Below are 27,979 nucleotides of genomic sequence, written 5' to 3'. Positions count from 1 at the left end.
TTCTAGAAATTGGCATTTGTGCTCTCACTTTCAAATTTCCAGCCTCAACTAAAAAAGAATGGTTGGTTTGTCTAATGAAATCCTATCAGCTTTCATATAGGTGAAAAGATAACTTATTAATATTAGTAGTATTAGGACAATTCACTTTGGACATACATTGTTAATATATACAACTAACAATAGATATTCTGTAAATTAAAACTAAAACTTCAGAAGGCTTTTATTTGAAGGTTTAGGAAACACCATAAATAAAATATATAAGATTCTACTATCAGTAATAACACTCATGGGTTTCTGAGGTGACTCAGTGGTAAAGAATTTGCCTGCCAAGCAGATGTGGGTTCAATCCCTTGGTTGGGAAGATCCACTAGAGGAGGAAATGGCAACCCACTCCAGCATTCTTGCCTGGGAAATCCCATGGACAGAGAAGCAAGGTGGGGCTATAGTCCATGGGATTGCAAAGAGTTGGACCAGACTTAGCAACTAAACAACAATAATACTCTTATTTCATTGTTCTGAGCATTTAAGAAAATGAAATGATTTGGGGGAAGTGTGGTGCACAGACACTCATAGTCACAATTCCAATGCATCATACATAGAATAACCATATCATTTATTATCCAAACACTGCTGAGTGTGAAAGGAGATGCTATAAAAAATTATACCAGGTAAACAGGTTTAATCCAAAACTTAATTCCAGGCAAACTGGGACACACAATCACCCTAGTTATTACCAACTCAACATACAAACATTTAAGATTAATGAGACTCAACTATAGCTCTCAGTTCTTTGTGGGTTATAATGAAGTCTCCAACAGTTATTCTCAAGTTTCTACCTTTGGAAAGTTTAGCCATCAGAAGCAAAGTGAAAGTCACTCAGTCGTGTCCGACGCTTTGCGACCCCATGGACTATACAGTCCATGGAATTCTCCAGGCCAGAATACTGAAATGGGTAGCCTTTGCCTTCTCCAGGGGATCTTCCCAACCCAGGGATTGAACCCAGGTCTCCTGCATTGCAGGTGGATTCTTCACCAGCTGGGAAGAATCAGCTTCTTCTGAAGTCACAAGGGAAGCCCTTAGAAGGGAGAAGTTAAAAGGATTTCTTTTTTATCTTATCCCTTGATTCTGATATTTTATATCTGTACCATTAACATCCTTATCTTTATAATATGTGTCACTGAACTATGAACTTTAATGAACCTTACTGAATATAGTAAAATATAATTTATCAAATGAGAATTATGACAACCACCTAATTGTAATATTTTGAAAACAACATCCAATTCCAGGAAGAATACTTTCACTTCCCAATCGGATAATTTAATTGTTTAAGAAATACTGCCAAAACCCAGTAGGACTATAAAATACAACAACAATTTTGAGACTCAGAGTGTATGCCTAAATTAGAAATCCAACACAAAAAAAGAATGAACTTGGAGGTGTTCCTCACATTTATCTCATTTGGATAATCCTAGAACTTGAATAACATTTCAATTTCTTTTAAGGTCGCCTCACCCTAAGAGTGTCATAATTAAAATTCTCAGCAGTACTTGTATCCATGAACGTTAAAATCAAAATCAAAATACAAAATTAAAAACAGCTGGAATTTATAAACCCGAAGGTTTTTCCACTTTGGTAAAGAGATTATAATGAAGTGTGACACAATTTTATGAACTTATTAGTCCAACTAAGTGAATTTACATTCTGCAGCACTTCAATAACTTTATAAGTTGGAGCACTGCCCAAAAACAAAATGAGATTTTTTTTCTTGTTGCTTTTTTATGTAGCAATCAAAATGATTTACATTTAAAAATTCAATTACAAAAGAAAATACATGGCATTAAAAAAATCAAGAATACTAATGCATGAAGTTGATGCATTTTATAGAGTAGAATAGTGTGTGATGTTTCTTTTGTGATGCTAAAATTATTTATCATAGATGAGTAATAGCAATGTGAATTTTCCTGTGAAGAAAAAGGCAATATACATGCTAAAACTATTTCCAAATGAATGTCCGAAAGTATTACTATCATTCATTTAAATATTCTTGAGAGTAAGATGATAGCAGTTTAGACATGGATTCTGACAGTTTATTCCATCTCTACAAGATATCACAAGGAGACATTTAGATATAGTCTGAGGATCCCAAATGAGAAACTTCAGTGTCACTTTTTGACTAATATTTACAAGAAACCAACTGAGAACACCATCGGATATATTTTCCTTTCCCTAACTGATCACGGTAATTACTGCCAGCATTATTTTATATTTTCATTTAAAATTACAAACACTATTTGCAAAAGGATCAACTGTTAGGCATCCTCTCTTGGTTTACCCAGTACATGGATCGAGATGAGAGAAAGGCAACTACTATTCATTTAAAAAGCCTCTCAGCAGGAAGGGCTACCTAGTCACAGATGGCAATGACACTCAAGTTTTACCTTTAATTTGTTTCCCAAAGCCAAAACAATGTTTCCCCTCAGCGGAATTTTACTACTGGACTGATCCTGTAAGTCAAAACGGCGTTAGTTTCTTAATGTCATCCATAAGAAAGTGAGAGGCTGGAGGAAATCCTCTGACTAATGCTGGCAACAAAACAATGTCATTTTGCCAGACAAGGGAGAGGTTGGAGAAACCCAACACAGAAAAGGAACCGAAAAAAGCTATCAAAAGTGTGAGAACAATTGAAAGACAGTAATAGATGTCAACTGCATCAAATGATCATCATGAAGTATTGAATGACAGTGCACTGCAGAGACCCTATTCAAGACAATCCGCTCCCGTTTTTCTACCATAGTTAAAATTTTAAATACTGCATTTTCCAAGATCTAAGACACACATTCAAAAACTACACATGACAGTGAGGAGGCACTGGCATCTGAGCTTTCAGCCCATTCATTCATTCTCCGGCCATGCACCAGCTTGCTATTGTTCAGTCACGTCCGACTCTTTGTGACCCCTGGACTGCAGCACGCCAGGCTCCCCATCCTTCACCACCTCCCAGAGCTTGCTCAAACTCCTGTCCGTTGAGTTGCTGATGCCATCCAACCAATGCACTAGGTACTGTGCTACTTACAGGAATAAAAGATGAAAGCAGGTACATCGGCACTCTTCAGGGGACAGTGGGAAGACAGGCACAGGCCACTTTCAGATCTGTGATGGGGCGAGCTCAATGTGACGAGACACCCAGGAGTCAGAAAAGCCTCCCAGAGGCAGCCGCCTCTCGTCTGAGAACTGAAGCCCGGGGAGAAGCCGGCTGGCACAGATCAGAGACCGGGAGGAGGAAGGGGTGATCAAACAGATGGAGCCACGCATGCAAAGCCTGCAGGGCGGGGTCACACACACAGGAGGGACGGAGGCCTTCAGACCCAGAGCACAGGGGTGGAACGGGTTCTGAGGCAGAAGCAGGAAGCGACCCAGCTACAGAGGGAGGCAGGCTGCAAAGCTCAAGTACAGCGCTGAGGAATTCTGAGGACACCTGCAAAGTCAAGCCACGAAGATGACTGCACGCCAGGCAGGCTGGTCTGCTCTCCCTGTTCCCTCCCCCCAGTGCCCCCTTCCCACCCAGGGAGCCAAAGGGGTGCTTCTGCCACGTGATGAGATATAACAGACCTTCCATACAAGGCCAGGCTCTCAGCCTGGCCAGGTGAGTTTGCTCAGCACAGTTCACGGCACGTGGGACCTGCAGGCCTTCTGCAAGGCACGGGGTCTTTTGGTTCAGCTGTGAGTCCTGTCTATTCCATTACCTGGCTAGTGACACTCCTTGTCTACCCACCTCTGAGGACATCAGAGTCTGCCTCTGGTTTAGACTACCGGGAGCAGCGTCACAAGTGAGCAGAGAGCCATCTCCAAGTTCCCCATGTGAGAAGAGTATCAGGACTTCCCAGTGGCCCCATGGTTAACACTGTTTTCCAACGCCAGTGGTGTGGGTTCAATCCCTGGTCAGGGAACTGCGATCCCACATGATCTGCGGCCCAAAAACCAAAACATGAAACAGAAGCAATATTGTAGCAAATTCAATAAAGACTTACAAACACTGTGCACATCAAAAAAATCTTTTAAAAAGAGGGGTACCATGACAACCACCCAAATGCAGAGGATGGCAAACCGTTAGTTGTCAGGAAGTGCTGCTCAGGTCTTGAGGAGTTCTCTTTCATTGTAGAAAATATACTTTTATTGAAAACATTTTCTAGGTGAAATAAGAAGCCTGTCACAAAAGGACAAATCAAATGCCTAGAAACAGAAAGCAGAATGGTGGTTGCCAGGGGTTACGGGGAGGGAGGTGAGGAGTTAGGATTTCTTGGGTAGCATTTCAGTTGGGAAAGATGAAAAGAGTTCAGGAGATGTAAGGTGGGGATGGCTGCTCAACTGTACACTTAAAATGGTTAAGGTGGTAAACTTCATATCATGTGTATTTTACCACAATTAAAAAAAATAACCGTGATACCTACTCATCAAAATAGCAGTAAAAAGTGAAAAAGTGCAAGTGTGGCAGTATCTGTTGTTGGTGGGATGAAGGAAAGGTACTCGAATAAACTATGTGTGGACATGTGAATGATTTCAGCTTTTTGGAAAGCAATCTGGCAACATTTCTTAAAATTTAAAACCCTTATTTGATTCAGAAATCTTATTCTGAAAGCCTATCAAATATAAAAAAATATAAGGACATCTATAGGAAACATCTTCATGGAAACATTCTCCCTCCACGTGAGAAGAGTTTAGAGCACATATATTTCTTTGTATTCCTGTGGGCCCTGCATTTACTGGGCAGGAAAGCAGATATCACAACACCGACTGACTCTCATCTAATTCCCTGCCAAGCTCAAAGCATAAATGTTTTCTGTCTTTCTCATTCTTTTCCTTCTAAAATTTTACAGAAAATATTCTCTTACATAAGCAGGAGAAAAGGCTACTTACTAAAAAGCTGTCTAACGAATGCAATTTTGTCATCAAATTGACTTAAGGATGAGAAGTTTAAAAGTCTATTACAAAGTAAGAGAAACAGTGAGAACATATAAGAAGCTGAGAAATGAGGGTGAGTGAACCACATTAAGCTTCAAACATTTAATTTTCCAAAATATCATATCAAATCAAAAATTTTATGTATCCTCAATGAGACTAAACTTAAGGCAAAAATGAAATACTATTAAAATGATCCTAATAAAAGTAGGAACATTAACTGGTCACAAGAAGGTTACCATATAGGTAGCATGATTTCTCTGGATTTTTATTCATTTAAAATAGGTAGTTGGCTCTTTCTTTCTACACAGCCTTTTTTTTAAAAAAAAAAACAAAACAAAACTCTGAGAAAGATGATCCCATGATAAACAAAATCTCCTCAAGTACCACTAATCAGCTGATTACTATTATAAAAAAAGAAAACTCAGAGCAAAATTACTTTTACTTCATTTCCCTTCCTCAATGGTTAATTTTATGAAGGATTTCTAGTATCCACCTAATGTCCTGAGTTCTGTTTGAGACCAGACCTGTCTCATTGAATTTCCAAAGGCTCCACCCACCTCCTTACGACACTCAGGAATAGCATATACCAACTGAAGACTCATTGATTATTGATCATTTCTATCATTTCCATGTCAACAAATACAGACTTCTACAGAGCAGGCTTTCTTGAAACGAATACACTTGAACAGTTGAGAAAAGTAATCCTGACCAGTTGTTGCCCTAAATACCATCCCCCAAATCTACAGTGGCATATTTACAATATATTTACAAAGCCATTCTAACTTCTTACGATGGTGAAGAGCACTGGGATATCTTGGAAAGCAAATCACCTGTTGCTCTTAACTGTGTGCCAATGTTGACGTCAGTACAGTTCATTGAAGAAGAGAGCTGAATGATTACTGCTGTAACTTCTGCAACAGAAAACTTTCCTGCAGTTACCTCCTTTACATCTGGCACTATGGACAAAGTTCTTAAGATGGGTTAGTTTCCGGGACAGTCACGGACATAAGAGAACGAGTTTATAGCACAGTAAATTCTTGCTAACATGTGCCAGGAGATTGAGCCACATGTAGAGGCAGAGCTGACAAACCACCAACCTTGACAGATGTTCTGAGACAATTATTGACTCCCAGGGTTTAAGAGGTCAGCGACACACATGGCATCCTCAGCTAACAGTGCTCTCCACCTCAGTTTCCATATTTGTTTCTAAATGGTCAGCTATAGGTTTAGGCTGAGAATGGTGGGCATCTCAGGTTGTTTTCAGGGAAAACCACTAGAAGTTTATGAAAGCACTTTGGGACAATGGAAATCAACTCCAGCTTAAAAATTTTAACCAAGGGACACCCCTCCTCTTTCCACTTTTCTTATAAACCATGCTTACAGCATTAGCTACTTAGTCAGGGCTTTGAGGTCAGATTTGGGTTTGAGTCTCAGCTTTGTCACTGATGTGGCTCAGTAATAAAGAATCCACCTGCCAACGCAGGAGATGCTAGAGATAACCCTGGGTCGGGAAGATCCCCTGGAGAAGGAAATGGCAACCCACTCCAGTATTCTTGCCTGGAAAATCCCATGGACAGAGAGGTCTGGCGGGCTACAGTCCATGGGGCTGCAAAGAGTCAGACAGGACTGAACGACTGAGCATACACACGACCTTTGTCACTGATTAGCTGTGCCACTTGCTGAAGCTGCTCAATGGCAAGTGTCTGCCGGTGTGACGATGTGCACAAACACACTGTTATTATCTCAATGGTGCATAGACAAATGGAGGTGAACCTCCCTGTGTATTTCTTCTCAAGAGCAGAGCCTCCAGGATCTTAACTTTGGCTGCCACTGTATTCTGGTTTCTGGAGATCTGGTCTTGAATGGAGAGAAAATGCCTAGCATTTTCATCAATTTATTGCAGTCCTTGCTTTTTCTTCTAAAAGATTTTTAATGGATACTTCCCCGTTAGATGTACGTGGGCAGAATTTTAGTAAACTTTTGTTTCAAGTTAGGATTTAGGTTACTCCTTTGAGAAATATAACAGTTCAGGACTTTTGATCTGTGCCCACACCTAGTATCATGCAACGAATCTCTTCTACAAAACAGTATTACAGCTTTTAATGTCATCAATCACTGACTTGATAATAAAACAGAGCTATTTTAACAATTGGAAAAGCTGCTCACCCTCAGTCTACATCCAATTTCAGTGGCATTTATTCTCACCAGGATTCAGAGCAGCCCTTTACTGGTTTCAAACACACACTTTGTATTTCACATGTGTGCAGGGGGGTTTGGCACCGGACATATAAAATTACGGGCCCCCTGACGTCTAGACACAATTCCAGCAAGGAACCACTTAGGGAGCTCTGCCTACTCTGTAGGATGTGTTCGGTCTGACAAGTAATAAGAGTACTGTGAGCAGCTATCATTTCTTTACATTGACAACGTGCCAGGCAATCAGCATATACCTACCACTTCCCATTGCCAAAACATCATGATACGCAAGGTTGTTTCCCCATCTCCGTTCTACAGCAAGGAATCAGGGAGAACTTGCCCAGCATACGGTGAAACTGGACAAAGGAGAGTCTGGAGACAGGAATACCCAGCTGCCATTCCTACTCTGTCTTTCACTGTGCCACTGTGGAGGAGGCACGATTTAATTCCTCTAATTAACTTCCTCATCAAAACACAAGGATACCACTTCACACCTACGGACACTACAGAAATGAAACCAGAGACTGTCCGTTTCAGCACCCAGATCATAGCTGCATTTAATACATGTTCACCATGATGAATACTAGAGACAGTGACATTGGACTTTGAACACAGATTCCTAAGGTTAGGATTCCAGCTATAACATGGGATGTCTACACTGAATCTGGAAAATGAGATACCATCAATGTAATTTCAGTTACAATTAAAATTAAGAAAAAGCAGATGTTAGAAAAACAAAACCCATGCAGACAAAGTAAAATCGTGGTTGACAGAGGCTGGGGGAGGGGAGCCTGGGGGATGATGGTTTAACGGATTCAGAGTTTCAGTTTCACAGGAAGACAAGAGTTATGAGGATGAGAGGTGGTTACAGCGCACAAGCATGTCAGTGTATTTGCTACCGCTGAACTGTGCATTTAAAAAACGGCAAGATGTACATTTTCATCTTATGTGTGTGTTTTACCACAGTTAAAACCAAAATTAAACATCAAGCTATGAGACCAAATCTAGAAGTAATTTTATACAAAGAAATGGAATTATGATCTATTTAAAATATAACAGAATTGTTTTATTATGAGATCCTAGTAGAATCTTAAACAGTGGGAAGAATATTTATCCTATGATTTACCTGTATAATATGAATACATAAATAAATAAGTCACTGCCTGGGATTAATTTCCAACTGACTTCTTAATTAGCTATTTAATAACAATAAGTGGGCACCTGCAATGTGTTCTAGAAACTTGAAGGTAACAAAACGGTCAGCACTGCCTTATCAGATGTGATGAAAGAAGGCAGAGGGCCCTTTCTGTGATTCTAGACACAGCACTTTCTGTTTTAAAAGACCTGGTCTACGGTAGTAGCACGAACGCAATGCAGGTACACACCTCTCTGCATAGTGACATTTCGCTTGGTAACTGTGTTTCCCAAAACAAATCTCATAGAACGTATAGCAGAATGATGTCACAATGCAATTCCTAAAGGGAAAACTCCTTACACATGAAGGAAGTTTACTAATGTTTCAACTTAAATCTTAAATGTATTTCAGTACCTATAAAAGTATTTAATACAGTTGGTTTTTTTAAAATCTTTACTGAAAGCAGTAATCACAAGTTCCTAAAATGGATACTTGTGATTATCTAAAACAAGAAGAATTACAAAATTCTTCTTGTAATCCAGCTAGCAACTGATGATTTTCAAAAGATCATAATCAGATATGTTGATTAACATCTATTGAATACCCTTTTAGATTACTACTCTTTTATAAGCTATAATTTCGGTCATATTGGATAGTAAAAAAAAAAAAAAGAATTAGTGCTTATGTAATGGAAAGTTAAAGAGACAGCCTAGTCTGTTTTATTACATAAATGAAGAAATACACTTTTTAGTTACATTCCTAACAGTCTCTCCTCACTAGAGGAAAGACAATTTGCTTGATTTTTCAAGTAATTTAAAAATCACTTTAATTTCCTGGCTTGTGTGACAAAGGATGTGTAATGGCTCAACAGAGGTTAATTTTCACTACTAAAATAATTTTTTTTTTGTTCCCATCCTCTCCCTGTGGGTCATGACTGTAAATTATAACTTACTCAGCCTATTAAAGAAAATAGCTATCAGTACCTGAAAACACCAATTTTCTGCCTAGAAAACAGTTTGACAGTGAGAAACTTTGTAAAAAGGGAAATCGTTCCTAGTTCCGGGTCCCTTTTGCACAATTTGCACTGCTTCACTGAAAAAGACAAGGTTAATTCCTAAGGCTTGATATGATTATTTTTGCTTTATAGATAATTTTTAAGATATAGTAGAGGATAAGAATTGGAGAAGGAAATGGCAACCCACTCCAGTACTCTTGCCTGGAGAATCTCATGAACAGAGGAGCCTGGCGGGCTATAGTCCATGGGGTCGCAGGAGTCGGACATGACTTAGCGACTAAACCACCACCACCAGAGGCTAAGAAGATACACTGCTTAGACTTAAAAAGTGTGGCATCTAGCATTCCATGCCTTTCTATTAAAAAGAATGGACTGTAGCCCACACCCGGCCCAATACCTAGTTTTAAGTATCCAACAGACGCTGGCTGAATTGAAGGAGAGTGCCTGACTTCTGTCTGAGTCTCCACTGTGGGCACATATATGGCATCTTTCTTTCCATTATCAGTGACTGCTTTACCCCACATTGGCCCTGGCCCCGTTGGTTCCTATGCTCGTCACTGTCTACTTCTTTCTTCATTATTATTTTTTGGATGTGGACCATTTTTTATTGAATTTATTACTATACTGCTTCTGTTTCATGCTTTCTGATTTTTTTGGTCACAAGGCATGTGGGGTCTTGGCTCCCCAACTAGGGCTCAAACCCACACCCCCTGCTTTAGAAGGCGAAGTCTTAATCACGAGACCACCACAGAAGGCCCTCCACTGTCTTCCTAGCACCTGCTCCTGGTTTGATTTTTCAAGTTCTGAACCCAGTTCTTCATGTTTCACTGACATCTGACCTTAGTCAAGATTATAGCTCTGTTCTGTGAAACACTAGTTAAATTAGGTGCAGGTCAGCTATTTCAATATTTGGGTGATGTCATATGAATAATTTGAATTTCAAGTATCACCAGTGATAGCAACTAATGGTCTTCAAATACGCCTTAATCAGATGTGTCAGAAGCACATTTAATTTTTATTTTTTAGTTGGAGGATAATTGCTTTGCAATGTTGTATTGGCTTCTGCCTATAAAAACAGTGTGACTCAGCCATGAGTATATACACGGCCTTTCACCTCCCTCCCACTCCACACCCCATCCCACCCCTCTAGGTCATCACAGGGCACCAGGCTGAACTCCCTGCGCTATACAGCAACCTCCCACGAGCTATCTATTTTACATATGGCCATGTGTATACTTCATCGCTACTTCCTCAGTTTGTCCCACCCTCTCCTTCCTCCACTGTGTCTACAATTAGCTTTAAATACTGAAATGAAAGGTTGTTTGAAGGACCTTTTCATCTATTACCATTTAATGACATTTCAGTAATGGTTTACCCACTATTCTCCTTGAAAAACAGTGATTTTTCTATTCATTTTATTAAAGTGAACTCTAAGGTGAACTGTGGACTCTGTTGATTATGATGTGCCAATGCAGCACATCTTCAACTTAAAAAAAACAAAAGGTATCACGTATCACTCTGTTAATAACGACTATTAATGTGAGTGGAGGGAGTACATGGGGAATTTCTGTCCTGTCAATTTTGTGTAAACTTAAAACTCCTTTTAAAAGAAGTCTCAAAGAAGAATTAACACTCATGGTAGACATTTTTGGCTAAACTTTAGTTTCACTTATAAATATGTATATATATTATACACGTAATATTTTATATATATTTTCTATACAATATACTATATATTATAATACATATATAATATATACAATCATAATATATTTTATTTGTATATTATATATAAACATACAAAGTATAGATCATATTATGTATAGAATATTATATAATATACAATATTACATACATGTTTGTGGTATTGTGATGAAAAATGTTTTTTTAGATCTAAAAAGTTTGTAGTCCACTGTAGTTACACTGGCAAAGAAAAGCACAAATTAACTTCAAAAAATAAATAAAATAAAAATGGTGATTTTTATTTAAGATTTCTAATTAATAGCTACTAATAATCTTCATTCCTATTCTCTTTCTGAATGCAGTTTCAATTCATATTGGATAATAAAAAAAACAGGACAATTAGTGCTCATGTAATGCTAGCAATATCAAATTGCTGAGCCTGGTTCAACTGGGAAAATGCTTGGTACAGGCCGGATGAAAAACAATCAACCTAGACTATCTGTACTGGTTTTCCAATTAAGTTGGTCAGCATGAGTGGGAGGGCAGGAGAATGCAGCGTGTTTTAGAAATCCTGGTGAATTATCCTTAATTAAGATAGGAAGAAAGTAAAAAGTAGTTGTGATCTCCGAAATTGTTTAAGATGTAGAAAGAGTGTGAAAACTCTCTCTTTTCTTTGTCTGATCCTGTATTTAGGCAGATTAAATTTAAATCCTGATCTTACAATGAACTAAGAATTTGAAAAAGAATAAATACATGCACAACTGAATCACTTTGCTGTTCACCTAAAACTATCACAACATTGTTAATCAACTATGCTAAGCTGCTTCAATCATGTGGGACCCTATGGACTGTAGCCCGCCAGGCTCCTCTGTCCAAGGGATTCTCCAGGCAAGAATCCTGGAGTGGGTTGCCATGCCCTCCTCCAGGGGATCTTCCCCACCCAGGGGTAGAATCTGTGTCTTTTATGTCTTTTGCATTGGCCGGAGGATTCTTTACCACCAGCACCACCAGATACTCCTACATAAAATAAAAAGTTAAAAAAAATCCTGATCTTAAATACAAAGGTTTCCCCAGTATTACCCTTGAGTCCATGAGCAATATGGACCTGCCTAAATCTTACCTAAAGTGAAATATGCTTTTCTTTAATTTTTACTGTTTTTCCCCCTTCAAAGCAAATATTTAACATATGCAAAAAGTAGCTGGAATTAAATATTCTACAATTTATTAAGAACCAAGGCATACTGATTTAATGACTTCAGAAGGGCATACTGATTCTTAAATGCAGTGTTTGTAAAGTAACCCTTTACAAACCCTTTACAAAAATTGTTTCTAAAGCAGTTTCAATACAGGTGAACTAATTTTTATCCTCCTCACTCTGAGACATGGGTAGGACAGATACTTTCAAGATTTATTTTCTCTTGATGACAGAAGTGGAAACAGAAGTTCATATTTGCTCAAATCATTCAGACTCAAGGCAGACTGTCTGACCCCAGGGTCTATTCTCTCTCTCCTCACGCTGTAACTTAATATAAAGATGACCCTAGAGCCTGTGCTGGTGATGTTTTATCACACAGCTTCTAGACAGGGGAATCTGGCGTGCTGCAGTCCATGGGGTTGCAAAGAGTCGGACGTGACTCAGCGGCTGAACAACAACAACTGGAGAACTCTTGCAGGGTTTAAGCTGTTGGATAACAGCCACGGAGCCTTTTGCAAAGACACTAAGTGGTCATTAGGGCTTCTAAAAGGATGGTGTGAATCTCCAAACTTAAGCCCTGGTTCTTCCCTCAGAATTGTAGAAGAAAATAAAAGAAGGGATTAGGAGGGAAGAGGTAATTGTGTCCCCCTGCCAATTATACAGTTTTGACTCCTTTGAAACAAATATAATTTATTGAGTCTATATATTTGCTTAGATGGTAAAGAATCTGCCTGCAATTCAGGAGATCCAGGTTCAATCCCTGGGTCGGGAAGATCCGCTGGAGAAGAAAATGGCAACCCACTGCAGTATTCTTGCCTGGCAAATCCTGTGGACAGAGGAGCCTGGTGGGCTACAGTCTGTGGGGTCGCAAAGAGTTGGACACGACTGAGTGACAAACATTTTCACTTTCACTAATCTACAGTGCTATGTGTGTGAACTAAAACTTTCTAAAAACTTCATCCCATTTAGGCCCCCTAATTTGCTACAAGTGGCTTTTCAATTGTTGTTCACATGTATGATGACCCTCTAGAATTTTATTCTTTAATCTTTTATTTCACTTGCTTCATTTTGTGGTCTAGGGCTTCCCTGGTGGCTCGGATGGTAAAGAATCTGCCTGCAATGTGGGAGATCCAGGTTTGGTCTTACCATTAAAAAAGTAAACAGAACCTCTCTGTGAAGCTGAATCAGGTTGTCAAAGGCTAGTGCTTTCACAGAGCCTTTAGCCTGATACTTGTAAGGAGAAAATATGTTGGCCAAGATGTTTGTTTGGGTTTTTCCATAAGATGTTATGAAAAAACCCAAACAAACTTTTTGGCTAACCCAACACACTTCTCACTCTTCCGGAGGGATCAGGCTTTCTTCTATGTGGTGGAAGAGTTCACTATTAATCAGCAACACGGCACGGACAGGAAGGTGATGCTTCTGGAAATCTAATGTTATAGTCAACACATTCCAAGTGCTGACACTGATGAGAAGAGCTTCAAATAGGGCCAACCCCAGGGCCACTGGCAACAAGCTGCTTTGCTCTGAGAGGGGTGAGCTTCATTCCTTGGGGGTGACCTACCTAGAAGTGGATTTGGTCTCAGATACTGGAGGGAAGTATATAAGCATGAGAGATTCAGAGAACATGGCCACTGCACAGATGCTTTCATGATCATTTCAAGTGGTTCTGGAGTCTTCCTGCTGATGGTCAAGCTTTCCCCCACCCCTGAGAATGCCTCTCACAGGGTGAGAGGGTGAGGTGGCGCAGAGCTCTGAACACACGGTGTGCTTGCATGTGTACATGTTACAGACATCTTTTTAAAAATTTTTATTGGAGTTGATTTACAATGCTGTGTTAGTATCAGGCATTCAGCAAAGTAAATCAGTTATACATATACATGTATCTACTCATTTTTACAGGCATCTTATCTCTCCAGAAATTATAAGTCTCATTCTCTTCCTGATCTAAGAAGTCAGGATGGGCAGTGAACAAAAATACCCAAGGAATAAGGATAAAAGAACAAAAAGTCACTATGCTGAATATGTCTGTCGTTAAAGCGCAAAAAATCCGAGCAACGCTTTTGGAGACCTGAAACATGGGCATTTTGTTTTGGTTACAGAATTTTTCTGCCTTCCTTATCATTAATATCGTCATGTGGTATTTTCCTATGATGTCATGAGCTGCTAAAATCATCATTTAGTACCTCTAATATGGGCAGTAACAATGGCACAAGTCCACCCAATGACCAGCACACCTTGCAGGCCTGTTTCACCACTGCTGAGCACCCAGCAGCTTCCGCAGGCTTTCAATTTCATTGCCTACCTTCCCATGTTCTGCACCAAATCAAGCGGTCACTGACACCTGTTGCCTATAACTAAGCCAATCTGCCAAACTACCTGATACCTAGTTGGGCACTTTAAAATGCACAAAGAAATATCTCCAGGTAAAAACTAAACTGCTTTAGAATTTTGTCTCTGCTTTTCCATACGGGCTGCTTTATCTCTTTGGGTGATTCAATCTCAACAGTTTTAAATGCTTCTCATCCTGTCCATTCTCCCGTGTTTTCTTCCCAAATCCCCATCAGAGACCTCCAACATTCCCCAGAACTAACCCACCATGAGGTCCTGCCCGTTTTTGCTTCTCAGCTCTCACATCAGGCCTTCTGTTCAGTTGCCCCAATTCCATCCCAAGCCAGGCCCTCTCTACCTTCCACCAGCCACAATCCCATCGCAGTCATCTTCTCTTCCTCCAGGTAGTACCTGCCCCGAGCCGCTGCACAGACACCAAGGAGCAACGCTGTGATATTGCTGCTTAGTCGCTCAGTTGTGTCCAGCTCTTTGCAACCCCATCGACTGTAGCACGCCAGGCTTCCCTGTTCACGATCTCCCAGAGCCTGCTCAAACTTATGTCCAAAGAGTCAATGATGCCATCCAACCATCTCATCCTCTGCCACCACCTTCTCTTTTTGCCTTCAGTCTTTCCCAGCATCAGGGTCTTTTCCAATGAGTCGGCTCTTCAGATCACATGGCCAAAGTACTGGAGTTTCAGCGTCAGCATCAGTCCTTCCAATGAATATTCAGGGTTGATTTCTTTTAGGATTGACTGGTTTGATCTCCTTGCTGTCCAAGGGACTACCGCAATGATTTTTTCCTAACAGAAGGCTCACTGGGTTTAAGAAGGACTGACCCTTCTCACTGCACCATGAGAGCCTTCACCTGGCCCCTGTGTCTTTGTTCAGCTACCTTCTCCACTTCCGGGCACTGGCCAGGCCCTCACTGAACTGCATGACTGAGCAGACTCAGGTTCAAACCCCCATCTTCCCATCCCTCCACCACTGGCCTCCACTTTAAAGCCTAAATGCCTCCTCCTCCTCCCCATCTTCCAGAGCTATGTTTTAGCATTGACTGCAGTCAACTGAGCAATTTTCATTTTCAATGTCAAATCATTCTCAGGAGGAGGGAATCACAGAAACAGTACGATCCTAATCACGTCCTGGGTGTGGGTTCTGCAAGAACAGCCCTGCGTCCTCTGGCTCTTGGGTCTGTTTCTGAGCCACCAGGCATCAAGCGGACAGCGGGGCTGAAGGGTTTGGGGCTCTCAGCTTTGGGGAAGAAAGGTTCTTCCTGCAGTGGTTCTCTGAGCCTGATAGGCGACATCTAATTTTTATCACACACAGGAAATGAAACACAGGGAAGATAAAAATTTTCCATAAGGCTTCAGATTAATATCCAGATGTTAAAGAAGTACTTCAGGGTGGTAATGGTAATTTTTTAAAAATAGGGAGTTCATTCCTTAAGAAGAAAAATAGAGACTACCCAATTTCTTTCCCATTAGGGCAAAAGAAATTCAAATGAGAGTTTCAACTTGGAATGGCTAGGAGTTAATTATTTAGGGTATAGCGAGGTAACTGTTAAATTATAATGTGCTCTTCATAAGTGTCCTAAGGCCAGAAATGTTGCCCTACTTTTCCAGGGGTAAAAATAGTTGGCTCTGATATGACTCTGTGAGGGGCAGTACAGCTTATGTGTTAAGTGGACAGAGTCAGCACGCCTGGGCTTCCAGGGTTCAAATCCCAGTCTTGCCACTTCATTTGAGCTGGGTGACCTCAGACTAACTTACTCGCCTCTGACCTGCTTCAGGTGACTGATTGCTGACATGGGCGGAGATAATCATCATACCTATTTAATAGGATTATGATGAGGATTAAAATGATAATATGTAATAAAGTTCTTAGCATAACAGGCACAAAAGAAGTACTCAAATATTTACTACTGTGGCTATTAATTTTAAGAATTGAAAGACCATACCATTAAGCCTTGCTAAAAAATACTGTCTTCCTTATCATAAAGATTGCTTAGAGGGCTCGGTTTTAAACATAGTACCGTGCAAAACTCACAAAACTTTCACACTGAACAAGGTGGTTACAAGGAAAAAAATGAAACAAAATATGGAGGACTTGGCACAGTTCCTGCCTGGGTTGAGTAACTGCTCCATAAATAATAGTGATTATTATAGGAGCAAGAAGTTGACAGAATAAAGCATGTTTCTAGCAGTGAACCTTAAGATAAACCAAAAAAATTCCATTAATACCAATGGGAGAGTTACTTTAAAAAAAAAATTTCAGGTTATTGCTGTTGCTCAGTCCTGAAGTTGTGTGCAACTCTGCAACCCCATGGACTGCAGCACACCAGGCCTCCCTGTCCTCCACTATCTCCCAGAGTTTGCTCAAACTCATGTCCATTGAGTTTGTGATGCTATCTAACCATCTCGTCCTCTGCCACCCTCTTCTCCTTTTGCCTTCAATCTTTTCCAGTATCAGGGTTATAATTCACATGAAAAGTAGAGGCACATTACAACCAAAGCAGCTCATGAAAACTTTCTTCTAAATATGTGGTTTCCTAATCTAGTCTTTAAGAACATTGTAAGTCAGGTGAGTCACCACTGTCTGTGGGCTTGAGATGAGAAAGCTAAGTAAGTGGCTGATCTCTGACAAGGTCAAAGGGCATATTTTCTCTATACTATCCCCATTCCTGGCTCACTCTCCTTTCTCTTGCTCTCATCTTCCCTCTGTCCTGTTTTTCATTTCATTTACGAGAAATTTCATTTTGTCTCATGGAAACCTGTGAGTTGCTTTAGAACTAGATAGATGGGTTGCAAACAAACACAGAGGCATGGAAAATACCTGAAAATTACTGTGCTTCTAATTTAGACTTCTCAAATTTGCTATGTGAAGTGCACCTTTGTTTACATTTTTTAAAAAAATTTATTTATTCACTTTTTAAATTTTTTGGCCACAGCACAGGGCATGTGGGATTTTAGTTCCCTAACCACGGATCAAATCCATGCCCCCTTCATCGGAAGCTTGGCGTCTTAGCCACTGGACCACCAGGGAAGTCCTTCGTGTAAAATTTTAAACAAGAAGAAGCTCTCTTTGGAATACCACTTTACTTTTGGTTTACACGTCCCTACTCAAAATCATTTTCAAATAAATCACTTCAACGTAGTCTTGATTTCAGAGGAACAGTGACAGAAACAAGGGGAACCCTACACACACACACACACACACACTTTGGTGATCAATGATCAACAAATGTGGCTTGAGCATCTGCTACACATGTGGCATTATTTCTGTCCAGGGTTGGCAAATCAAATTGCCTTGCTACCATGTTTGGTGTGGGCTTTGGACTGACTGAGATTCAAAAAGAATCAAGCTTAATGATAAATAAGCAGCAAACACTGGGATTCAAAGTTCCACAGATGCAATTATCTGAAGTTCAGCTCAACTTGGAAGAACTAAAGTAACTAAAAATTTTCTGTGTACAACTTGGAGGACATTATTCACACATATGTAACACACACACACACACACACACACACAATGCCCTAGATTTACATTCTCTAAAGTTCTAATATTGCCTTATTCTTTGTCTATTTCTTGGGCAAATGCATCTACTTTCATGGATGATGATTCTATAAACCTTTATTCTCCATCCTGCTCTACTCCCCAAGCTTCAGAATCGTAAATGCAACTTCCTGTTAGACACGTCTGAAGGTTTACTGACATTTCAAACTCATTGTCCTAAACAGAATCTCATTCCAACCCCCTTTATTTTGGCAGTGCTTATTTTCCTGAGCACCTATCAATTTTTCATATGCTACACAAATAACTCATTTATTATGTTTAATCTCTCCACTACCTCTCACTGGAATGTAAGCTCCACCGTGGCAAGGATCTTGGTCTATTTTGCTCACTTGATCTTCATCCAAGATCTTAGGTTTGTCTAGAATCCTGCTGCTAAGTTGCTTCAGTTGTGCCCGACTCTTTTGCTACCCCATGGACCATAGCCCGCCAGGCTCCTCTGTCCATGTAATTCTCCAGGCGAAAATACTGGAGTGGGTTGTCATGCCCTCCTCCAGGGGATCTTCCCAACCCAGGGACTGAACCTGAATCTTTTACATCTCTTGCATTGGCAGGTGGGTTCTTTACCACGAGCGCCACCTGGGAAGACCTTGTCTAGAATAGTGCCTGCCGTTTAGTGAATACAGAATATATATTTGTTGAATGAATGATGTTTGCCTCCCATAAGCCCAAAGCTGCTCCCACTCCAGGTCCCCAATCTCAGCAGAGGGCAGAAGCAGTGAAGCCTGGGGAAACATCCCAAATCTTTGCTTCTTTACCTCCAATACAGACTCACCAGTGTTGCTTCCCGACAGCCTCGCAACGCTGTTCCCCCTTCTCTACCCCTAACACTGTTCTGGCTCTCGTCATCTCTCATGAAAATGACTTGAAAGAGCCACTGGAACTGACCCTCTTTAAATAAGCATACCTCCCTACAGCCAGATCTTACATGTGAACCTGCGCTCACCATTCTGCTGCGTGAAAACACTGAGAGGTTGTTTTTTTCCAGGAATAAATTCAGGCCTCTCCTTAGAGTCCAGGACCTGGGTCCCATCTGCACCTTAGTCCCCCCTCCTATCTCCTTGCATCTCACACATTCACAGGGGTGACACGGAATTGCTTCTGGTGCCCTGTGCAGACAGCCTGTCCTTTCTCCCCCTCAGCACTGCCAATCTCAATCCTTCAAGATTCAGTTTGGGGGTCAACTCTTTAAGAAGCTTCCCTGACCTTCCAGGTTGCCCTAAATGTCATGGCTCTCTGTGTTCCCATGGTAACCAACTGAAAGGATATTAAAAAAAAAAGTCTGGGCAAACATTTGCAATTAACACTAAAGCCTTGGCCTATATGGGAAAATCATCTAAAAAAGAGTGGATATGTGTGTATGTGTGACATTCACTTTGCTGTACATCTGAAACTAACGCAACACTGTAAATTGACTATATGCCAACAAAAATTAAAAACAAACAAAAACCCACTAAAGCCTTGAGCTTATGTCAGGAGGAAAGAAGTGCCTATAAAAATCCTAGATATGATCAACCGGGTGGGTATTTATTTAAGTGCTTAAGTAGCTAGAATCAGGTTACCTGGTTCCTAATTTCTGGTAAAAGGAAAAAAAGACTTAATCTTTAAAGTGTCTCATGAGAAAACTCTGAGTCAGAACAGCCCCTGGTTTGCGACCTCTGACTGAGCAGTTTCACAGGAGGCTCAATGGCTTCTGGTGTGCGTCAGATTCCTGTATGTGGCACCCGGAGGGCTGTATCACACCAGAGACATCTAATAAAGTGTGTGTTATTTCCTTAATTTTATAGTGCCAATTATAAGGCAACAGCTGTATTTAATTACTATGTAATACCATACTAATCTTGTGTGGAACTCAATTTAAGTGCTCTATTTTGCAGGATAATCTCACTGTCAATCAATTGTCCAGCCCCCAAGACCTCCCATTTGCTCACACTGTCACTTGCTGGTCCTTTTGCTCAAGAGTACACAGCCTGATGGGCATAACTTGGGTCCATGATACAGTGAGACACACTTTCCTCTGGACCTGTTTAGTTCAAGTTTAGAAAAGTGAAGAAAATTAACTACCAGTCAACCATTACAGGTCCTTAAAAACATTTTCACCCCAAAGGATATTGTCGATGATATGAAAGATTTCTCATCTATATGCTGTGAAGTACACAGGAAGGGGATGAGGAGATATGTCCAGATTTGTGTACCTTAAATACTGCAAAGCTGAGGACTCCGGAGATTAATCTGCAATTAGGTCTTTCAAAGCCGTGTCATTTCAGGAAATAGATTTATAAGTCTCTTAGCTTAAAGGGAAAGGTCTGAGTGTTGAAACAGGCATCGTATGATTTGACTGGCCATACCAAGATATGGACTCTCTAGCCTAACAGGTCTGCTTACAAAAATATAAACCCAGCTGACTTTACATAATAATGAGCTCTCTTCTTCTCTTACCACACTGTAACTCCTCAGTGATTTGTGGTGGCTGTGTCTTCCAGACACTACCTGTAGACTGAGCATCCAGAAACAAAATTAGGTTATAAAATAGCCTGCTGAATGTAGTCGGCTCTATTCATTGAGGGATCGCAAAGTAAAATACACATGTGATGAAACCAATGGCAATTTACAGTTGGAAAGAGACAAAGATAGTAAAAACTCAGAGTAGAATTAGAACTTGCAGATGAGATGTCAAAAGGCCCATGTAAATTCTTGGGCCAGTTTTACTGCTAATTTACTGATTTGCAGGGAGGAGAGGAATCATTTAACCTGGAATGCTCTTATGTCATATAGGCACATTCATGTGTACATTCAAACATTTTTTTAGCAGCTAATAAATATCTGCTGTGTTGCTAGGTTCCAGAGATAAGGTCCTTTCCTGTCCTAAAGACATCCAACAGGGACGCTCAAAGTTCAGTTGGTATCTCTCAATATTTTCTCTACTGTGCAGCCCTCACAGGTGGCACTGACCCACTCAGCTCTGAAGGTTCGTTATGGGAGTGAATGTTGGCAGTTCAGTTCATGTTGGAAAATGTGGAAAAGTCCCTCGAGGGAAATTTGAAAGACCCTCCATTCCCCCACGCTTGACCCTTGGCCCCTACATTCTTTGAGAACTGCTAGTCTAGAAAGATCTTACAATTGCAAAGCCCAGTTCTATGGGCAAAATAAAGTACTATGGGAAAAATGAAGCTGCAATGAAGAAAAAATGCAGACCGAACCGCGCAACGTTATTGAATCATTTACATGGTCCCTGTGTACAGACATGGCCAAAGAATTTCAGCATTTTGCTTTTAAAGAAGAGTGAAGATCTAATAGTTTGATGCTACTTTATGATTTACAAAATCTGCAAAAAGATCTTGTTTTCATGTAATTTTTCAAAGCAATAAGTAGGGCAATACTACCTTTTCCTTGTGTATATAAAGAAACTGAGGCCCAGGTAAGCTAAATAATTTGCAATAATCTCACATCTATTGAGTGGCAAATCTGCAAATTAAACCAAGTCTTTTGACCCTAAAACCAGTCTATTTTCTACCACTAGGGAGAACCCTGTTTAAAATATATGTGTGGGGGTGGGTAATCATGAGAGTGTGTGTGTGTGCACACGCGTGCGCACACGCTTATTCTTTTTCTTTTGTCAAAGAGGAAAGGTCCTAACAAACATTCAAGGCAAATAAGCAATTCAAACTAAAAAATAAAAGGATACATTTCCATTGAAAGGTAAAGTAATATGGCTCTGAAGTGACATTATTGGCCAAAAAAAAAAAGTATTCCAGTTGAGGCTTCTAAGTGTTTTTATATTCAATATTTATGAATAAAAGAAAAGCACATCTATACATCCCACTAGACAGAACACAAAGAACATAATTTACACTTAAATGATGTGCAGTTCCCCCATGCAGTCACCACTACACTATCAGACCAAGCTTCTGAGAGGCGTGTTCTAGGGCATGAAGTCTTAATGAAGCCAACAAGCTCTAAACTCACACGCTGTGTTTCCCCCGTCCTCTCTCAAGTGGCCCTGATACTGTCGGTTCCTTTCGACTTTTAACAGACTCCCCTTCTCTCAGCTCCCTCTGCCCTCAAGTGCTTAGAACCCTGTTTTTGTATTCTGAGGAGGAGCTTAAGGTTAGAACCAGAAAACCACCTTAGTAACTATTCAACTGTAAAAGCACATATAATACTTGTATGTGTGTGTATGTGCCACAGAAAGCGTGCCACACTGCTTCTCAATGTTCACCTCACTGCCATCACTGTCACCGAGCAGGCATAAAGCATGACACATAGAGTGGGGTTTTCACAAACTTGATAATTATGCAAAATGGAAACAACAGATCATGAGATTTACAGTTAGGAGGCCTTTGGTTGGATCGAGCTTTGGAGTCATAAGACTCTTAACACGGGTTAAAGTTTGATCCTATGATTCTGAACAGGTTAGTTGACTGGGTCTGATCCCAAATGTCTTCATCTGTAAAAAGATGAATAAAAATAACACTCATATACCACAGCTTTGTGAAATTAATGCCCTGAATTAGATAAAATATTTTAAAAATAATTTCTTATTAAACCAAAAAATTCTGATTCAAAGATGGTCCTATTTCTTTCACATAAGAGAGTAAGAGGGCAGGTTTCTTTCACACGATAAGAAAGTAAGCAAATACAAATCACAAAACAAAATCAAGTCATAACTCTCATGAAGTTTATATTTAAAATGCATAGCCTTGTTTCACACAAGTGAGTGATAAATTTCTAATTCCCAAATAAACAGTAAATAAGCTATATTAATAAAAGTTTTAAAAGGCACTCATCAAAGTTCATTATCCATTATTACTGATTGGCATTCCAATGAATCAAAAGCGTATCCACGTTTAGCCTTTTCCATATTTATATGTCCCTCAGTTATAAAAGAATTCTTTCCTTAGCTACTTCTAGAGAAATTACTTAAAACAACACTAACTAAGCAAAAACACTAGAAAACCTTTTCGCAGAGAAGGGCAGGTTTTGTTAATACCCCAAACATGGGCTGTGATATGAAAGCTGACCTATAGGTGGAGTAATACAGGGCACGCTCTCTAAACGTCCTTCTCTTTTTGCTTTATTTTTACTTATCACCTTTGTTCACCCATTAGTGAGTCCAGGGTGGGAACCCTTATATTGGAAGGTATACAGTGGCATTAGAAAGATGTCAGAGTCAAACCTTACTTATTTTTTTACTACTGAGTCAATCACAGAGTTAAGAAAGAAGAAGGTGGCGGGAAGGCAGTCTTAAAAAATTATACTGATTTCAGTTTTATACATACTTCTTTCCCCCGTTTTCTAGAAATCAGCCTTCTTGTAATAGACCCCACCTTTTTCTCCAGGAAATGCTCATCCCCACGGTTGGTCTAAGTGGCTCAGGAGCTCCAGCCAGAACCAGCCTATCGGGTAGCTGCCCTCCTCTACCATGGTGACTGGTTTGGAGGGGGCCATGTGAGTCAAGTCAGACTATGGAGATTCAATTGGGGGTTTTTATAACAACTCCTGGGAACTGCAAACCTATTTTTAATGGAGGTCTGGTGGCTGTCTCATTACCATGAGAGAAGATACATGAAAACAGAGCCAAAGCAAAGTCAAGCGATGCAGAGAATGAGATTGCGTGTGAATGACCCGGATTAAGACCATGGCTTGCCCAAAGCCACGCCCATAAGAGTACTTTCCACTTATGCAGGCCAATGAATTTCTATTTGTTTTTAAACCAGTTTCTGTTGAATTTTCTGTCACCTGTAATGAAAGAGCGCACTCCCGAGAAATAGATACAGAACTCCTATTATCAATTCCATGCTGGGTTTGGGGAATATTAAATAATTAATTGTGTAAATAACATGAATCATGTTCTATCAATTAAATAATGCAGAATCAATCTTGGAAGCACAGAAATAACTGCTTGATCAGCTTTTTTTATCTGAGAACTAAGGATATTTCCTGTGGTCATCAGCAAAATAAAGATGAAACATTCAAATAATTTATGCTTAAAAGTCTCTAAAGCACCAATTCATCTCTTGGAAAAATGTTCTGAGAAATCCACCTGCAGATATCTTAATGCTGAACTCTTTAGTGAGAATAAGTGTCAATAACACAATACTTCTCCTGACAGCAAAAAAATTCTATACTTTGACCAGTTTTAGTCATCAACATTAATGAAACCATCTGGCCTAAATATGATGTTAATTAATTGCTTGGAAGTGAGGCTGGAGTAAGGCAGAAACAAACCAAAAGACCATTTCCTTTTAGGAAGTACGATTACTTGGACAGAACAAAAGCTATCCTACGTATACTTTAATCTCAGTACAATTTTTCATTTAATATAGTGGACTGAAAACTTTCAGTAAGAACAAAAGTAGGATTCAAATGGAGACCTGGAATCTCAAGCAGCTATTAAATGACATAATTCTGTTAGGAATACAACTTGAATTACACACATGATCCTGATATGTTTTAACTTGCCACAAACACATATATTTATATAGAAACACAGACAAGGCAATACTGTTTAAAAAACGCCCTTTTAGATCATGCAAATTAAATTGTGGTGACATATAATTATTTTTCTAAGTCTCAGTGAAAAACAAACTGGTATAAATCAACAACCAAAAAACCAGTGTTTTTGACTGGTTGTTCCCAACCCACAATTTCAAAATTTGGCCATTAAATATTGTTCAGTGAAAAATCTCCAAGTGATTTTTAAGCAAGGCATTATTATTTTTCACTGACAGATTACATCTCAAAACATTTTTGGATTATTTCTCAATAATGCTATAGAGTAAACCATACACTAGGGGAAAATGTGTAAAAGGAACACCCACATGAACATTTACCTTCCACTGCTCTTTTGAAGAACACTTTGCAGCTGCCACAGGTTACTACCCCATAATGACATCCTGAAGCCTCATCCCCACACACCAAACATATTTTGGAAGGTCTTGAGGATCCAGTAGAAACACTTCGTAAAGTAGAGCTGGGGAAAGAAATCGAGATTTAAGTAACTACACTGCAATGGCACATTTGACATGCTGTATAGCTTAGCTCAATATCTGTCATTCAACTTGGCTCCATCAATAAATTCAATAAGATCCCATATCACGTAGGAAATTAAGGCAAAACCTTCAAGAGAGTAGTAATGTATCAAGAGTCCCCTATAGCAAAGCCTCTTGTCAGTACTAGGAAACCATAAACAATCTCATGTAAACTTTTTCTTCCTTTTCCTAATTTTGAGACTGAATACCAAAAAATATTATTTGCATTCTAGGTGAAATAGGGAGGAGAGAAATCTTGAGCCAAGTCATCATGAAAGTATTTTTGGCATCAAAGTGCTATTGCAATACTTCTCAACCCTCTTCACTTGGACTCAGATTGTATCTCAATTATGCCAGGTGAAAAACTCTCCCCTCTCCAAAACAATGCACAAATTAAAATTAATTCTTGTCTCTATTGCCAGCAATTTCACCCTCCAAGCTCCTGCATTTTTTCCATGTTAACTTACCTAGGCATGTTCAATTCAGTTCATTGTGTTTACTCATTTAAAGAGACATGTGTGGGTGCTAAGTCGCTTCGGTTGTGCCCGATTCTTTACCACCCTATGGACTGTAGCCCCCCAGATTCCTCCATTCATGGGATTCTCCAGGCAAGAAAACTGGAGTGGTTGCCATGTACTCCTCCAGAGGATCTTCCTGACTCAGGGATCGAACCCACATCTCTTATGTCTCCTGCATTGGCAAGCGGGTTCTTTACCACTAGTGCCACCTGGGAAGGGACATAGTCAACACTAAAAAGAAGCCACATATGTAACTATCTAAGGTGACTTTCATGGTTACAAACTGAAGGATTCAGTTCTGAGGCATAAATTTAACCCCTGAAGCAACAATATGCATGGAATACTTTTTAAGGAGACTCTTCCCAAGATATATTACATATTTCTATCCTGGTTTATGGCACAATCTGAACAAAACAGTTTTAAATTCTAAGAAGGTCTCATGGTTCAGTGGCAGATGTGGACCAGGCAAATAATTTTTTTTTTCTTTCCTAGTCCACATGCATTTATTGAATACCTACCCACAGGTCGTGCGAAAGGTCCTGAGGAAATAAATGAACTGCCCAGTTCCTGTCATCAAAACTGGTGGAGATGTGAAGTACTATGGTATGTGCTTAGGTGTGGGGTAATATGGCGGCACAGCTTTCCATTACCAGTCAGGGTGGGAATACACCAGTGAGAAGGCTTCCCCAAAGCCTTCTGAGTTTTGAAGGATGATTAGACCTTAGCCAGACAAAGATGGGGCAGAGGAGGCAGAATGTGCAGTATGAGCTGAATGGCAAGAGAAATTTGAGCCGGACGTGCCGAGCAATGTTGGGTAGACTCGTTCTATCTCACTACCATCACCTTGCTATCCTAGCTTTTGTCTCTATGTTAAACAGCAGGACGTGAAAAAAAAAAAAAAAAAAAAAAAAAACTCAAAGAAAACACATCAAAAGGCTAAAATGGTTAAGTTACCATGATGATTTCTCTATTTTTCGAATTAGCTAAAATGTGATAATATTTCCTTGATGATTTCTTAAAAATGACTTTATATGTTTTAACTACCTTCTCATCAAAAACAGATGAAGGAGCAAACTGCCACTGCTCAAGCACTGTAACATGCCTGACTTTAGAAAATGACTTCTTAAATCAAGGGCTGGAATGATGTTCTCCAAAGTTGTTTCTCCTTCTGAGAAAAGTGCTCTTTATTATTTTTATTAGTGTCCTTTGACTTCTTTATGGCATTCAAAACATTCCATTTCAGCACCAATAACTTCTTTGGCATATTAGCCAGTAAAACTCAATTCATACTCTGTCTGACTTTCCTATGCTGCACAGGGAAGTACCAGGAGGCCACAAACAATTAGAATACAGCTTAAAAGCCATTACTAACATGTAAGTGCTTTTCCACAACTGCAAGCATACACGGGATTTGTATTGAACATTTTCGTAAACTTTGGTCTTGGTCCTCAAACTTAAAAGCCTCTTTACTTTAGTCTTTGGCACTCTACTCTTCTCTCCAAACACATTTTTTTGGCAACTGCTATGGACTGAATTGTGTCCCTTGCCCACCCCAAATCCTTAAGTGGAAGTCCTGGCCCCTCGGGCATCAGAGGGCAATCTTTTTTTAAAAAATTGAAGTATAGGTGGTTTACAACGTTGTGTTAATTTTTGTTGAACAACAAAGAGACTCCGTTACACACGTATATATATTCTTTTCCATTATGGTTTATCTCAGGATATTGAATACAGTTCCCTGTGTTATAAAGAGGGACCTTGTTGTGTTTCCATTCTACACGTGATATTGACATCTGCTAACCCCAAATTAGCAATTCATCCTTACCCTAGGCCCCTTGAGACCACAAGTCTATTCCCTATGTTTGTGAGTTGGTTTCTGTTTTGAATATAAGTGATATCATATGGTATTTGTCTTTATCTTTCTGACTTACTTCATTTAGGATGATAATCCCTACTTGCATCCACGTTACCACAAATAGCATTAATTTGTTCTTTTTATGGCTGACTAGTATTCCATTGCATATATGTACCACATCTTCTCTAACCATTCATCTCTCAATTGGCATTCAGGTTGCTGTTTCCATGTCTTGGCTTTCATAAATAGTGCTGCTATGAACATGAGGGTACAAAATACCTTTTGAATGATAGTTTTGTCTGGATATATGCCCAGGAGTGGGATTCCTATATTGCATGGTAACCTTATTTTTAGTTTTTCACCTAAAATTAAATCTTATTTGGATTTAGTGGAATCTTATTTGGGAATACAGCCATAGCAGATACAGTTAGTTGAGATGAAGTCCTTCTGGAGAAGGGTGGGCCTCTAATCCAGTCTGACTGATGTTCT

At 39.8% G+C, this 27,979-nt stretch overlaps 1 protein-coding gene across 4 annotated transcripts in view; it reads right to left on the bottom strand.

Moving 5' to 3' along the window:
* NR3C2 (nuclear receptor subfamily 3 group C member 2) overlaps positions 1-27,979 on the bottom strand; it is a 412,159-nt gene that overhangs the window by 186,710 nt on the left and 197,470 nt on the right. For 2 of the 4 annotated variants that reach the window (XM_043484832.1, XM_043484850.1), the window contains one exon: positions 24,911-25,062. In XM_043484832.1, coding sequence (XP_043340767.1) covers positions 24,911-25,062 — 152 coding nt within the window. The remainder of the gene's footprint in view (positions 1-24,910; positions 25,063-27,979) is intronic. The other 2 variants (XM_043484841.1, XM_043484859.1) reach the window with 1 other exon arrangement.

This window comes from Cervus canadensis, chromosome 1, assembly GCF_019320065.1.
Source record: "Cervus canadensis isolate Bull #8, Minnesota chromosome 1, ASM1932006v1, whole genome shotgun sequence".
Classification (NCBI taxonomy): Eukaryota; Metazoa; Chordata; class Mammalia; order Artiodactyla; family Cervidae; genus Cervus; species Cervus canadensis.
Note: the sequence above shows the minus strand (reverse complement) of the source record. Positions and strands in the feature narration are given on the sequence as shown.